Source organism: Podarcis tiliguerta (assembly GCF_965153285.1).
Source record: "Podarcis tiliguerta genome assembly, chromosome: 4".
Taxonomy (NCBI): domain Eukaryota; kingdom Metazoa; phylum Chordata; class Lepidosauria; order Squamata; family Lacertidae; genus Podarcis; species Podarcis tiliguerta.
This window is the reverse complement of record NC_139537.1, coordinates 49,917,517-49,933,973: the sequence shown is the minus strand read 5'-3', so window position 1 is coordinate 49,933,973 and position 16,457 is coordinate 49,917,517. Positions and strand designations below refer to the sequence as shown.

At 42.0% G+C, this 16,457-nt stretch overlaps 1 protein-coding gene across 2 annotated transcripts in view; it reads left to right on the top strand.

Annotated features, from left to right (window-relative positions):
• The first annotated feature begins 9,217 nt into the window (after window positions 1–9,217).
• SCAF4 (SR-related CTD associated factor 4) overlaps window positions 9,218–16,457 on the top strand; it is a 43,999-nt gene continuing 36,759 nt past the window's right edge. Inside the window, exon 1 of one of the 2 annotated variants that reach the window (XM_083438593.1) lies at window positions 9,218–9,507. In XM_083438593.1, coding sequence (XP_083294719.1) covers window positions 9,478–9,507 — 30 coding nt within the window. In that variant the 5' untranslated portion in view covers window positions 9,218–9,477. The remainder of the gene's footprint in view (window positions 9,508–16,457) is intronic. The other variant, XM_083438592.1, reaches the window with a different exon arrangement.

Here is a 16,457-nt window from a genome sequence, read left to right as displayed (position 1 = left end):
CAATATACTTTGAAATAAAGCCTGATTATGAAATAAAGAGTATAAAAACAAACTTAAGGTGCAGATGAGCACTGCTTCATTTAGCTATACTGTATACATGTTCATTTGATATCTTACATTTTTTCCCCTGTTATATATCTGCTCCTAAGATGGAGTGGATGTCACAAGGGACCCTGCATGAGTTTAATGGGGTCTGGACCAATGGCCCCTCCATTGCCTGCTCCCTCAGGTTCACAGCACAGTGAGGGGGCAGACCTCTCAGTGTATAAGGGTGTATCAGGCAGCCATTTTGGAGAGAGAGATGAGGGAAAGATCGGGATGTTGAGGGTGGAATGTGGAGGATGCAGTTCATTTATGCAGGGTAGGGCTTACTTGCCCTCTCCCAATATTGTATTCAAGTTGGCACCCCTGGGTGGGTGGAACAGAAGCAGAGCACAACCCTTGGACCACCTTGTAAGTTGTTTTGAATATATTCTCAATGGTTTTAAGTATATATTTACAATATTTGTTTCTGGGTAGATTTTTAAAATGTTTCCTCTTTAAAATCTACCTGGAAATAGGATGTGACAGACTTAGACCCACCTCCTCTGAGAATAAGGACAGTCTGAACTTCAGTGGGTGTCTATGATTGGACATTGGGTTTGGGGCGATTACAGATCCCCCAAAGATTTTGTGTGTCTGATGAAGTGGGCTCTAGTCTGCAAAAACTAATGCCACCATAAATCTGTCTTGAAGATGTCCTAATACCTTTTGTTGGTTTTGTTGCAACAGCCTAACATGGCTACCCTTCTGGAATTTTCCCATCGCATGCTGATTATTATAGCTGAACATTTTCTATAGTAGGAAATCCCCCCGTTATTCATGTATTTGTGCCTTTATTTTGCCAATCAGAAGTGCCAGTTGACATTTCACATGCCGAGAGACTCATCCTTATCTTCTGAATTTCCATTTTGGTCTGCATGCACACTTTCATGAGAGAGCTATTTTAATCACAGCCCTCAATTCACCTTCACTTCAACTTTTGAGCACAAGTTACCAAGACTGCCTCACTGTGGTTTATGGAGCAACGAGTCTGCAAACGTGTCTGAAGCAAAGCAAAGCATTGCCAAAAGTGATGCTAATTCATCACTGACTGCTGCCACTTCAACAAAATGTTTACTCCTTGTCTACACTCTTGGCTCTTTGCTGACTCCTTGATTTTCAGACAGACAGAGATATTTCTCTGAAGTGGAAACAGATTTCATTATTATTATAGGATGATTTTTACATATCACTGAGAAGCTTGATTTCCTTACATGATAATTGCAGCTTGCAATTCAATTTCTTTCTCTCTGAACTACTAATTTCTCCTTATTCTGTATCTATGAACAAACCAGTTCCTGTAATTTACTTGAATTGCAAACAAGGTTTGCAGATGTTTTAAATATATCTTGCCTATCATATAATCATTTTCCTTTATGTTTTAAATATAAATTTAGTGACAGGTGCTTATGTCATTCATATATATATATATATATATACACGTATATATATCCCGAACAAATAAGCTATAACACAAAATACACTACAGTAATATATATGGTAACTTGCACACAAACAAATTAAAACACAAACATACACACATACACCATGGAAGAAGTTGACATGCAGAAGGAACTTATTTGTCACTGGTTATATTGCCAGCATCAGATTGCTCTAATGCCTGCATATTAAAATCCAAACAAAGAGCCATGCAAATTGCTGCCACTGGTTAGTTGCCTAGCAACTATACAGTGAGTACTGAAAACAAAGTACTGTCATACTACACTACCATGCTGAGCTTGAAACAAAGCCTATAGTACGACTTGTGAAACACTATAAATCTGATATATTTAAAAGGGTTGACCAAAAAAAAAAAAAAAGATATTTTGAGACTCTCTTGATTTTACAAATTTTCCTCAAGGGAATGGGCTCACAAGTAATGCCATGACAAATACTGTAATAATTTATGCCCTCCCAAATGTGTTTATCTTGAAGGTGCCACAAGACTCTTGTTTTTGTTGCTGCAAAAGACTAATGGAGTTATTTCTTTGGAAACTGTAATATGAGAAAGATTTAGGGCTATAGCTCACATCTCCCATCCATGATGCCCCTGTCTACAGGCAGCAAGCAAGCAATATTGCTATGCTTGTACACCTACTGTTTACTCCTGTTATGTCTCTTTTTGTGCAGGTGTAAAAATGGAGCCTTGTATATGCACGTGGAATTTTGTTGTTCTTAGTGCTCCTAGGGAGGCTGTGGCAGGGGGAGGATCAGACAAACCACAGTGATCCTGTACGTGATTAGAGCTTTAGCATACATACTTTAAAAACAACAACAGTCTTAGGTCACTTCCAGACTCTTGCATGGATCTCTCACCCATTTGGGGAGATGCTGGAATATGTCCTTTGCACAAGAAAGGGCGCCTTCATAATCCACCCCCAAGAAAGCGGCTACATTGTGATAAATTAGGGATTAAGAAGAACTTCAGTGTGGTTCACATTTTAACGTGCCCCAACCTAATTTGCACTTCTAGAAACCAAATGCAAACTGAAATGCAGCTCTCCTTTGAGTTTCACAGTTGTCTAAATTTTATGATGTAGTTCTCCAAATGATAAATGTGGATAAAAATGTGCATATTAGGGGAATGAGTATTAGGGAAAACCTGCATTACGTTAAGATAAGTTGCTTGTAAAAATCTATATAGTAGGGAAAATTGGCACTAAAAACGTTGACAATTTTTCACGAGAACTTAAAAAAACATTCACATACTGATGTGAAGATGTGGAGAACTGAACTGAACTGAATCAAAGAGAAACCAAAATTGAGAGGTTCAGCCACCATTGTGATAAAGAGGAATGGCACTGCAATGGTGTAACAAATTCACTTCTTCCCCAAATCACACTTTTTTGCACTAAGCAAAGTGATGAGAAAAAGGAAGTGTGGGATAACTACTGCATGAAGGCAATGTTCTATAACCACTGCACCATTTTTTATTTTTTAGTGCAAGGATGAATGTACAATAGGTAGGTTGTCTGGAAATGTCCTTCTATACAAATACTCAGAAGGCAGGCACATGCCGGCTGGAGGTAGGAATATAATCTTGTGGCATCCAGAGGTTTTTGGACTACATTGACAATGCTGGCTGGGAATGATGAGAGTTGGAGCCCAGCAACATCTGGAGGTTCTCAGGCACCCCACTCTTGCTCTATACCATCAGCTTTGAGCCACCATTGCATCACTTGTCTTTTCTTGCAGCAGCCAATGCAGTTGACTGCACCCTGATTCTCTTTTCCCCTTGACCTCCAGGACAGATTCTGGCAGCTGTCTTGTCAAGCCAATTACTTTGGACAGGAATCTGGCAGGAAGCCTTGCTTGTTTCTGCCCCTCTGCACTTTACACAAGCCTCCAAGAAACAGTAGGCCTAAATGTAGCTCTCTAGTGATGGAAAAGAGACAAAGCCTGCAGAACTGGATGCAAGGTCACCTTATTATAACACAGCTTGACAAGGCTCATTTAAGAAATGAAGGCACAGTACAGTACCTGGTTACAGTCAGAATTAGAATATTTGTCTGCTTGATGCATTTGCTTCAGCTTTCAGAAGAAGGAAGAGCACAATGTGCTGGCACCACTCGTCACCTAAGTGTTGCTGTAACTATGGGGATGAAATATACCGAAGTATATTTATGGAAGAGAGAGATTTCTGTGCAGTTTCCCAAAAGCACAGGCTGACTGAAGTATGAAGAGACCTCTTACTTGCTTGCACAGGACTGCTGAAATTAAGATGCAAAGACTGAAAAAAAAAATTTCAAGCAAGTTGCCGATATTCCTCCACTTGACTTAATATATTTTGTCTGCAAAGCTGCCAATATCACCCTGACATAGATCACTTTTGCTAGCTGTTTTACAATATCACTTCCTAGAAAATACATATAGGAGTTTCTAGACTCTAGATTCTATTCTCTAGGGGAGGTGTGGTGAACCTTTGGTTCTCCAGATGTTGCTAAACAACAGTTCCCAAAGTCTTTGGGCACTGGTCTTGCTTGCTGGTTTCTGATGGGAATGGTAGTTCAGCAACACCGGGAGGCCCTAACATTCCTTGCACCTTTCCAAGGGCATAAGGAATCTGATTTCGACTGAAGACTGATTTTAGTTTGCTAGACAAGCAACAGCTCCTTCAGTTTAATGAATCTTGAGTTGCCCCTGGAAGAGGAGACTGGACATTTGATGACCACGAACAGTTCTCATGAATAGAGGGCAAAGGAACATAAATGATTCCCATTCCAACTTGAGAAATATCCTGGGATTACTAACCCATCCCGCACCAAAAGGGGGAAGGGACTAGTATTTATTTTGCTCAAAGCAACCATACTGAATTCCACATTATGATTTGCTTGTACTGAGTATATGAGTAGGGATAAGCACATTTTGTTTGTTTTTATTTTATTTTATGATTGTAATGTGCGTAGTACTATTTTTATAACCCATGCTGTAACCATTTGGTGAAAGGCAGATTATAAATATGAATAAATAATTATTTTACAAACATGAAACCTGTGATGTTTTAAATTGCAATTCTTATGCGGCTTTTGAAAGTGTGTGTGTGTGTGTGTGTGTCAGGGGTTGGAATTGCAAAGACCACAAACTAGATCACACTTGCACAAAAACAGCAAGAGCCAACCAACTATTTCAGATCTAGACTGAACCTCCAAGCATACATGGTAGATACATGTTTTATGGTGTGGGTGTCCACTAGGAGGATCATTGTACAAAGAAGTTGACATCTTTGGTGAGGATTTAGTCAGTGTGTACATAAGCGCCATCTGGTGGTGTTTATTAATATTGCTTCAGTATGTATTTTCTGTACGTTAATTTGATTTAGCAAGCTGGCCATTGCTATTCTTTTGTTCAAACAACAATAAAAAGCACATCAGTATAGCATAAGATGTATGCAAAATTTTCCAAAATATTATCCGTAATGTGATTATTAAAATGAAATAAAAAACAAAAGTGGTTAAGGAAACAAAAGATGTTATGAGGGATTAAGATTGCAATCTTTCCTGCATTTGCATGGAAATATGTCTCAATTGAATTCAGTGAAACTTCCTTCTGAGTAGACACATATAGGAGTGCACTGTTAAGCACTTTGATCCAACTCAATAGTAACCTTTCAGATTACTTATAAGTATTTAACACAATGATCTATATACTGTATCAAATATATATATGTATGCATGTTGTCTTCAGTGCAACACTATTCAAATATGTTCAGATGTCTTAACCTCTTTGGTCATCTTCTGCCTCTTGTATTCACTTCTGTAAATCTATGAGTTAATAAGTAGCAGTATCATTCCTGTGTATCACAGTCTTCATAACAAAATGCTTCACGGTAGTCGTGTCTGAGCCTGTTTATCAAATGTAAACTTCCTGTTTAATCTGTTTTCAAATACAGATTTTCTTTCTATATTTGCTGGTAAAGGGTATAAAGGCTTATACAACAATTCTGAGCCGATTCCTAAATCAACATTTCGCCTCATATACTTACTGTTACATGTTAGTGTATTGTTACGAGTGGGGGGGGGGGTAGGCTGTATGCTTAAGCCCCCTTTTAATTCCTTGATCCGGCAAGTGTTAATATCTAAGCAGATGACAAATGCCTCCCCCTTCAACTTGCTGGTAGTTAGAGAAACAAAGGCCAGAGTTGAGGTGTATGTGTGGTAGAAAAGCTAGAAGCCGGCTAGCTGTAGGCTAGGCAGCTAAGAGACAGGGTTATACCTAATTTCTGTTGGAATCCAAGACTGTGGATTCTTTCAGAGAAGCATGGCCCTTCTGGGGTGGTAATGCTGTGAACCCTTCTGTCGTAGGCTCAGGTTATATATACGTGTGTGTAAGTAAACCATATATCCTAAAGACACCACAGTCTCTGCTGTCCGACATTCTGAAGGAAACATGAACCCTGGCTAAGTGACTGGGACCCCTGGAAGATTGGGGAGGCATGCAACAGTATGAATTCATGGGAATAACTCAGTTTAATAGGTTATCCACATCATTTCATCCTGAGACAACCATAGTGAACCACAGCTAGTTCTCCCTCAGTATTTTTGTTTGATTCATCTCACTCACAAGATCATGTCAAAAAGTAGCAAATCTCTATAGAATTATTCCAGTCTCTATTTTGATAGCTTGCAAATTTCAGAATTAGCAGATTAGCAGAGGAATTACTTCTCCCAGGCTTGAATCTCCAACCTGAATAAAGTGTATTCAGTAATATAAATCTTACTCTTCTACGCTAGGTGCTTGCAGAACTGTAGACCAGACTGCTTTACTAGCTTTATAAACTGCCTTTTGGAGGTAACAGTATTACAGACATGGATCCAGGCACAAAAGGAAAGGAAAGTTACCTGAGGAAAACTAAAAGATAATGGGAATAAATTACACACATCAATTGCCAAAACACTAAACATTTAAGAAACCACCCCCAGCATAGCATATTACATTGCCAACCAAATACACCAAAATGCTGGAGAGGGTACACCTACACATACCTACACATGTGGTGTGAGTGCCCCAAAATCCAACTCTAAAATCGTATGACAACAGCCATACGAGAAATATGTAAAATAACTAAGCAAGTATTAGACATCACCCCAGAATTGGCCCTACTAAACATCTTCCAAGACAACAATGCCCATTTACACCACAAAGAACTCATAACCCACCTACTTTCAGAAGCCAGAAACACCACAACCAGACACTGGAGAGACCTGTTGGGAGTAAGCATGGACCAATAGTACGAAATAATATGGGAAATAGCCTACTAGAAAAATTAACCAACAAACTGAAACTGACACGGGGACAAACAGAAGAAGACGCCTTTATCACATACCCTTTATCACATACACAGCCCAAAAAGACAATGACAATAATCCACCAACAGCATACAAATCAATACGGCTAATCTGATCCAAAACACCCACCCACCCCACTCACACACGAAAACAAAGATCACCACAGCCAATCACAAACAAACAACCACATCCTAGGCCAACCCCAACCTCTCACACCACCAAAGAAACACAAGTGAACAGCAGAGAACCTGCATGAGCAATGCTGACACCAAATCCTACATACATTAAGCAAAATAGAAATATTGCCACCTGACCCCCCCATCTCCCCCCCACTCCTTTTCTTCCTAATGTCTCAACAAATGAAACTGATTTGTAAAAATGTTACATGGAAAAAATACAAGAGACATTACACATACTTCTGTAAATCAAGAAAATCTTTAATAATAAAAAAGGAAAAAAACATTTAAGAAACCATGCCTACATTCTGAGAACCTAAGCAACTACCTGCCAGTGGCTAATGTCCCCTTCTTGAGCAAGATTCTTAAGCAGGTGGTTGCTGATCAGATAGTGACTCAGCTATACAGCAGCAAATATAACATTTTAAGTGTGTTTTAAGTGCATTATACAAATGTGACACTAGATGGCGATGGTGAGTTTATGGGAAATTCAATATATTTTTCAAAACGCTTTTTTAGAAAAGCATTTACACAGCATTTTTTTATATATGTCTAGATTCCACCCCAGACACTTGTGGAGGAGACTAATGTGGGCCTGCTTTTGGCACAGAAACTGCCCTGGTTGCCTTTTCGGTAGTGCTGCCCACCCTGTGGACAGCAGTGGAGCATATGCCCGTGCTGCCCAGAAAGGGCACGCTCCTGAGGGCGGCGTGGCACCGAGGGTGCCCTCCCAGGTGCGGGATAGCCACTCAGCACACCTTGCAGCTGGCGGCAGAACAAGCCCTTACCTCGACGGCTCGGGGTAGGCTTGGGAGTTGTGGGTGGGTGGTGCACCAAATGTCACCCCCCTCAGTGAGGGCACCCAGGGAGGTCTGCCCCCACTGCCTACGCCCCTGTCTGTGGAACGCCCTCCCATCAGATGTCAAGGAATTTAACAACTATCTGGCTTTTAGAAGACATCTGAAGGCAGCCCTGTTTAGGGAGGTTTTTAATGTTTGATGTTTTACTATGCTTTTAATTCTGTTGGGAGCTTCCCAGAGTGACTGGGGAAACCCAGCCAGATGGGCAGGGTATAAATAATAACACCTATTATTATTATTATTATTATTTTATTATGACCTGTCAGTAGTAGTACAGAGGTACTCTATCTCTGTTAATGTTTCTCATACTATTAGTGGTTTTTGATACCATCTACCATGGTTTCTTCCTGGAAAGCCTATCCGAGTTGTGGGTGGGTAGAACTGCTTTGCTGTGGTTCCAATCCTGCTTGGTTGGTTGTCTTCAACGGGTGATCCTTGGGGAGTGTCATTCGGCACCATGGGGTCCCTTGTGGAGTCCCTCGGGCTTCAATTCTATCCCCCATGTTTAATATCTATATGAAGCCACTGAGTGGGGTCATGCAGAATTTTGAAGTGTGTTGTCAGCAGTATGTTGGTGGCACACAGCTCTACCTTTCCTGTACATCTGCAGGGGTGGCAGTGGATGTGCTGGACCGTTGTCTTGCCTCAGTAAGACTAGAAGAGCGTTCTGATTAACGGTTCCCTGTTACATTCTGCTGACAACTAATGAAAACAAAGCATGAGAGTCTGACACGTGACTTCTGAACCCATTGCATTTTTAAGGCAGTAAAACCTCAATATGTTTAGCTCTGTGCAACTGCAGCTATACCCTCCCAAGTTTGAGTAATGAAAATAGGGACATTTATTTATTAGATGCCCCTGTCATCTTCCTATGTCACAGTAGGAACACTACTCCCCTCAGCTGTTGTACACATTTCTGAAGGCTCTTCTTCTCCTGCTCTGCGTTGCCTTCTTATACTTGCAAGGATACCTGGGAAACCACGGTTGCTGCTTGCTTCGAAAACCCACCCTAGCCAATATTGACTTTTATGGGATGAAATGGGCAACACTGAGGCTGCAGTCACGTTTCCTTTGGCACAACGTCCAGCCCCTTCTCAGTTAAAGTGCGGAGGATTCAACTCGCTGCCTTTCCCAAGACTTAAAGCAAGGTCGACGTCGGGGGGGGGGGGGGAAGTGTCCGGAAACAGGCGATGAAAGCGTTGGGCGCGAGGCAAAAGGGCGAGCTCTGTCACGTGGCCCTCCTCAAGCGCACGCGCGCGCGCTTGTTCGTTGATATGCCCGTCTCCGGGGGCGGGGCGGGGGTTTGGTCCGCTGCTCTCCTTTCTTCCGATGGGTGGCGCGCAACCCGGAGGCCTGCGCTATCCCAGGGTGCTGTTCGCGGCGTGGGCGCCGCCGTCCCGCTGAGGGGGAGACAGTCTGCGCGGCTGCCTCGCCAACGAGACGCGCTGCGGGCTGCCGCCAAACGGACATGTTAGCGCCGAGGCCCTGAAGGCGGGAGGCCGACGAGAACGACGTCTCGCCGCTTCCTTCGGGGCTCCTCCGCGCGCGGTAGCAAGAGGCCGCCGAGCCACAGCCATGGAGGCTGTGAACGCCTTCAACCAAGAGGTGGGGACGGGGCCCGGCAAGGGAGCGCGGGACGGGTAGGCCCCGGCTGTTGGTGGTGGGGGGTTGGGAGCGGCTGGCGACCGCTGATACCGCTCTGGAGCCTGGGGCTGGAGGCCGGAGTTCGCAGGCCTGGTCTGAGGCGGAGCAGCCGACGGGAAAGAGTTGCCAGCGCCCTTCGGTGTGCGGCGGCCTCTCCTGGGCCCGGCGTGTTGGCGGCGGCGCTGCGTCGGGTGACGCGGAGCTTCCCGGGCCGCTTTCCTCTCAGCCCCCTTCCCCTCCGCTGCACACGCGACTTCCCTCAAGCTCGAAGGGGGCCTAAGAACTTTCGCCACACTTCCCAGGTCCTCTATCCCGGGCCCGGCTGTTGGGGAGACCCGGCCGGGCCGTTTAAGGTCAGCCCTGTAGGCCAAGGGAGAGGCCGGGAATGGAAGTAATGCGCGCGTGCCGGGTAGCGCTAAGCTGTAGGTGGGGAGGAAGGGGGCCTAAGTATATTGTGCGTGTGTGTGTGTGTCTGTGGGCGAGCGCGCACTTCGAGGAGATCGCGGTGCGGGGTGGCGGCGGAGTGAAGAGGAAGTTTCTGGCCTTTTTCTTGCAGCCATTTGATGATGAAGATCCGGGACGTGCGAAGAGATTAGGCGTCTCGAGGGCATGTTATTTCCAGCCCTATTACGCGACCCATCATAAAGTTTTGTATTTAAAGTTACCATCCCAACTGTTTCTGTGATACTGTGCGAACCCCTTGCGTTGCAGAATCTAGCAATGAATAAAAGCTACCCCACTGATTATATCTTAGATAATAAACATGGTTTTCAAATTATCGTGCATATGGCGCGAGTGTGAATAGAAAATCCGGAAGATTTCCCCCTTCTTTTCAGGACTGGTTGTGGTGGGCAGGAAAAGTGAGGGAATTGATCTCAAGGAGCAGAGAGTTCCTAGCCAACATCAGAAACTTGCTTTTTAAAGGTAACATTGGGCATATTCTCACAACAGAATGCCAGAAGAATTCCGAGCTGAAGTGTCTGGTGAATCGCATTGAAACTGAATGGCTGCTGCTAGTGTTTTAGTTGACATTCATAAAAGCTGACATTCATAAAAGTCTGTTTCAGCGGACTAACATTGCTACTTCTCTAAAAGGTTTCTATGTACTGCTGTGGTATTCTGGAAAATGGATACAAGTGTTATTAAACTACATAAAGATTGCAGCAAATTTACAACTTAATGTGATTTCTGCTGCAGATAACCAGATAAATCAAAGTGTGCATAAATGCAGGTTTACATGGACATAAAGTAGACTTTAATGTTTAAATCACTGTATATGCTTTTTGAACAGAAAACTCTGTAAAGTTTGCTCACTGTAAATGCTTTTATATTTGGGCATATCAATGGCCTTCCAGTTAAACATCCAGTTACGAAACTGTTCAGAACTGAAAGAGTACATTAAGCTTCAGAATATTTCCCTTCATTTAAGCACAGCATTATGACAGCCATACACACCTCTGGTTGTCTTTCTTTGGGTCCTACACAACCCGATACGAAATATCAAAACAGCTATGCATAAGTGGCAGGTTCAGTTTGCCACCTGGGGCTTGTTCAGTACTACTAATTTGTCTTAACACAGACCTATAAATGCTCAGTTGCATGAAAAGTATTTAGGGTAACTTTAGTGCATGTGCTGGGTGTGTATGGGATGTGTTCAATTAACAAATGGATTCTTTTCAGTATTGTATGTAAAACTTTATAAATGCTATCATCATCAACTTTAGAAAAAGCATTACAGTTTGTGTAAGATTTCCATAAAGAGAATGAACAGTTGCTTAATTGCTTGGGGTAGTAAGTATTATTTCAGAGTGTTTTCTAAGATTACTGTGTGTGAGCTCCTGAGATGAAGTACAGTGGTACCTCGAGTTAAGTACTTAATTCGTTTCGGAGGTCTGTTCTTAACCTGAAACTGTTCTTAACCTGAAGCACCACTTTAGCTAACGGGGCCTCCTGCTGCTGCTGCTGCACAATTTCTGTTCTCATCCTGAAGCAAAGTTCTTAACCTGAGGCAATATTTCTGGGTTAGGGGAGTCTGTAACCTGAAGCGTATTTACCCCTAGGTACCACTGTACTCAAAATGTTCAGCTAAGTGTTAGAATGGCTACTGCATCTTCATGCATTGTGTTATGGCAGAAAGCCAGGAAATGGCTATGCTGACCTCTTTGCTTCACCTTGGTAGAGATCATAGTACAGGTGTGTGGCTGCTGTCTTCAGAGTTCTCTGTACTACTCTGATAGTCTGTGTTTAGATATAAATGTAAGAATGAGACCTGTGGAGCATCATTGTAGTACAAATGCACGGAAGAAAAAGAGAGACAAGAAAAATGCAAGCCATTGTGGCATTTTACATGCCCACAAATTTAACGTATATTGTGTAGGCTTTATCTTTCAGAGAAATAGTAAAATGATTGTTTCCTAAGTCCAGAATAAATAGTGATACTTGGTAAATTATTCTTAGACCTAAATCCTACTGGTTTGAGTGGAGTATAATTCTAATTGTGCCTTGGATTGCAACCGTAGAAACTTTATGGAAAACTCCTTTCTGTCAAGGGTTGCCGTATCCAGAATATTGGAGCCGCAAGCAGTGTCTGGGTAGAAATCGGCTAAATGTCCAGGGAAATTTGGACGTATGGTAGCTGATGTTGGCAGTGTTGTTTTTGCCGAGTTAGCTCAGGAAAGCTCAAAAATGTCTAATTTTGGGGGGCAAAACTAGAAAAAGAAAAAGCTCAACTTTACTGTGCAGATTTTCACTTTTTGAACATTTTTATAGCTTGTTTACATTTTAGGTCTGACTGTGGCCCAGATGCCATAATCACATATTTTGTGTTGTCATAAAGGGTTGTCTTAAACCCTGAGAAATAAGGTATAAATTGAAAATAAAATGGAGCAGTAATGGGCTTAAAATTTCAAATAATTCAGAGTACATACATATTCTAGCATCTGTTGTGGATATGTGTTCTCTTTTCTATAAAGTGAAATTTATTTACATATTGTGGGACTCTAAAGTTGGAGGACACCCAGTGATTCAAGTGCTTAAACCCCTACTCATTTCTAGATGTTGCTGTCCTACAACTCCCATCATTCCTGAACATAGTTAGGGTCTGATGGGTGGGCCTGATTAGAGCTGTAGTCTAAAACATTTGGAGGACACCAGAAATCTTCATTGATAGTATCCCCTCCAATACCGTGTATTCAGCTTTTGACATCTAGACACTATATTCCTCTTGGGCAGGGGTCAGCAACCTTTTCCAGTTGTGTGCCAGCCCACAGTCCCTCAGACCATGTGGTGAGCTGGACTATTTTTTTGGGGGGGGGGAATGAACACAAATTCCTATGCCCTAAAAATAACACAGAGATGCATTTTAAATAAAAGGACACATTCTACTCCTGTAAAAACACGCTGATTCCCGGACTGTCCGCAGGCCAGATTGAGAAGGCATGGGCCGCATCTGGCCCATGGGCCTTAGGTTGCCTACCCCTGCTCTTGGGGTAACAGAAATAGAACTAGGTGATAGTTTACTTGAAATCTGGATGCTTCTGGGGATGCTCGTTTCTAACACACAATAGTAACAGAACAGTGGGTATTCCAGTGGTGATATCCGAAGGTACTGGTTTTGGATACTTCCTGCTGACAGCAGTCAATATAAGGTGCTGTAATATCTGTTGTATAGTGCTTTTCGTTAATACCATAGATAACATTTTTGTGCTGGGGATAAATATAGTTAGGATATGGTTGGCAATTAGATGTTAGATAAATTAACACAAATGGTGTAGCACTTGTGGGTATTTCAAGGTGAGGAAGGCAAAACCTATTTCCTAATTGCAACCTCTTCTTATATTTGCTGTATTGTGTTTGTGGGATAGTGGTTTGTTTTGTTCTTGTTTTTATTATGTACTTTGTGGTTTTATTCTGTGAACTATCCTGAGATCTTCAGATGAAGGGTGGTATACACATTTAATAAATAAAATACAAATAAATATTTAAAACATTTTCTGTTTCTTTCCTTATGCAATTAAAAAAACCCAATAGTTTTTATCATTTTTAATATTTGGAAGCTGATGGCAGCCTATTTACACTTGCCTTCCATCTTATTTTCCCTAGAATGAAGATCCGTCATTCTGTTTGTTAGGATTTGTTCTTTTAGCTCTATTTAACGCTAGCTCTCTGTTTCATCTGAATCAGGAAAGGTGGCTGAGGTGTTAGACCAGTGCTTGGAGGCAGTAATGGGTTGGACATGGGCTATTAAACTGAGACTGAATCCTGAAAACAGTAAGGTGTTATGTGCCCCAGGTTCTTTTGTCTAAGAGGTGGGGAAGTGGCTTCCTCTGGAACGAACAGATTAACAGTTCTGGAGTGCTCCTGGATTCAACATTGGAGACTCAGGGAATATTGGAGACCAGGAATGCCTGTTTTCAACTCCAGCTGGTTTGCCAGCTACGATCCTTTTTGGACAGAGATGACTTGGCCACTGTACTTCATGCTTTAGTAACTTCCTGATTGGATTCTTGCAATGAGCTCTGCATGGGACTGCTCTTGAAGCTGACCACAAAGCTTCAGTTGGCCCAAAATGCAACAGCTAGATTACTGGTTGGGGTCCATTTAGGTCTCGTATAACCCCTGATTTAACCCAACTGCACTTGTTGCCAGTTCATTTCTGGGCCTAATTCAAGGCAGTCACATTAGTGTTTAAAGCACTAAATGACTCAGACCCCAAATACCTGAAAGATTGCCTCCTTCCTTACAGACCCTCTTAGGTGCTGAGATCAGCAGGGTGATGGTGGCGGCCTGGAAGCTGTGGAACTCTCTCCATAGCGGTGTGTCTGTCACCATTATACAGCTTCTGGAGAATGAATGCTAAAGAGGCACCTCTATCCTGGCTTTTGACATGAGTTGTATATTTTAGGACACACTTTATTATTGTTATTGTAAGTTGTTTTAAGCTGTTTTTAATACTGTGTTTTAATGTGATCTGACCTTAGGGTGAAGGAAAGGAAATAAATAAATAACAAAAACTTCAACCATTTTCATACTCAAATGTCCTCCAGCTTGTCATCATGTCTTGAACAGTCTTCTGTTTTCAGATCTGTACCCTGTGTTCTGTAGGAAGTGAAAACCTTTGTTGAATAGTGATGATTTCCCATCTCTTAGGGCTTACTAAATAAGTCAGGTGGTTTGTTTTTTGAAACATCAGTAATGCTTTGGTGAGAACAGATAGAAACTTTACCCCCTCATAATAATAGAACTCGAGTTTGAGCTGTAAAAGTGATTGACAGTAGATTTTGAACAGACAAAAGGAAGTGCATTTTCACACAACATTTTATTAATGTATTAAATTCGCTGCTATCAAAAGTTGAAATGGCCCGCAACTTGGATGGTTTAAAAGGGCATTGGAGAAATTTATGGAGGACTGGTCTGTCAACAATATTTGCTATAATAAATAAATGACATGTCCAAATTTATGGGCAGTGGTTTTGAACACCAGTTGCTGGGGAGGTGAGCAGTGGGTTAAGGCTGTAGCTTTTAAGCCCTGCTTGATAGTTTAGAAGTATCTGGTTGTTTCTGCTTGAATACAGAATGCTGAACCAATACTAATACTTATGTGTTCGGGCAGATCTGCACAATACATTTAAAGCACATCCAATGCACATTTAAAGCACACGACTCTCCGTGGGATGCTGGGAGCTGTAGTTTCTTAAGGGTGATAGAAATTCTAGCTAGTTTTGTAGGGCAAAACTACAATTCCCAAAATTCTTTGGAGGAAGTCATGTGTGTTGCATGGACTTTAAAATATAGTGTGGATCTTCTCTTAGTATACTAATTTTGACTGTTCAAAATACTATATATGTCTTGCTTTATGTAATCCTTTGAAACTGTAAAGGGGGTGGGAGGGTATTCAGGGTGAATGGGAATATTATGGCACAGGGCAGGTGACATTTTAACCAGGGACTTCTGAACATAGCTTAGCTCTGATTATGCCAGTATTCCTAGATTAGTATTTTTATAGAAAGATAGATAAAAAACCTATATCTAACCCCTTACCCTAATGTTACAGAATATGTACTCTGTGCAAAAAAATCAGTAGTTAACCACAACAGTAAATGAATAAAAAACCTTTAAGCATAAATAGTAAAAAAAACCAATCCCACAGTATTTCACGTATTTGAAAACAAAAATAAAAGCTCACTGCTGTTGTTCAAAGGTTTGGAAGAACAGAAATGTTTTAAACTGTCACTGAAAACAGCTCAGTGTAGGAGCCTGCCTGAATTCAGGCAAGAGAGCATTCCGGAACCAGGGTGCCACTGCAGAGAAAGCACTGTTCTGGTTTCCAGCGAACCAAACTCCCACTGATGATACTACAACATAAAAGTGTGTGCCTGGTGATCTCAGATCCAGAACAGAATATAATTGGGCAGGAGAGGTGTTCTTTCAAGTAGTTGAGCCCTAAGCTGGTTTGAAATCATAAAATTTATACACATTGATTAATTTTAAAAAAACCACACCTCAAAAAGCTCAAAACTGTTAAAAAGTGTTTAAGGCTTTATATTCAAAATTCACCATCAGTTAGACTTTGTAACAAATAGGTAGCCAGTGCAATTGTTTCAAGAGAGGTGCTAAATGGTCCAGGGAGACTGTCATTGTCAGTACCCATGCACCAGAAGACGGAGTTTACAAACCAAGGCTGTTTTCGCCCCGGCGATCCTTTGGTGAGTTGCTATTTTCTTTGACCCCAAAATAATGTAAAAACGTTGTGCCCTCCTCCCAAAGCTAAGCAACTTATGCATCCCGAACCCCCTAAAAACGGGGCTTTCCCCCTCCCCCCAAAAAGCTCAACAACTGGGGTAGATCACTGCCAGTTTTTAATTCTGTGAGTAGATCGCAGTCTCTTGGAAGTTGGCCACCCCTGTTGTAAA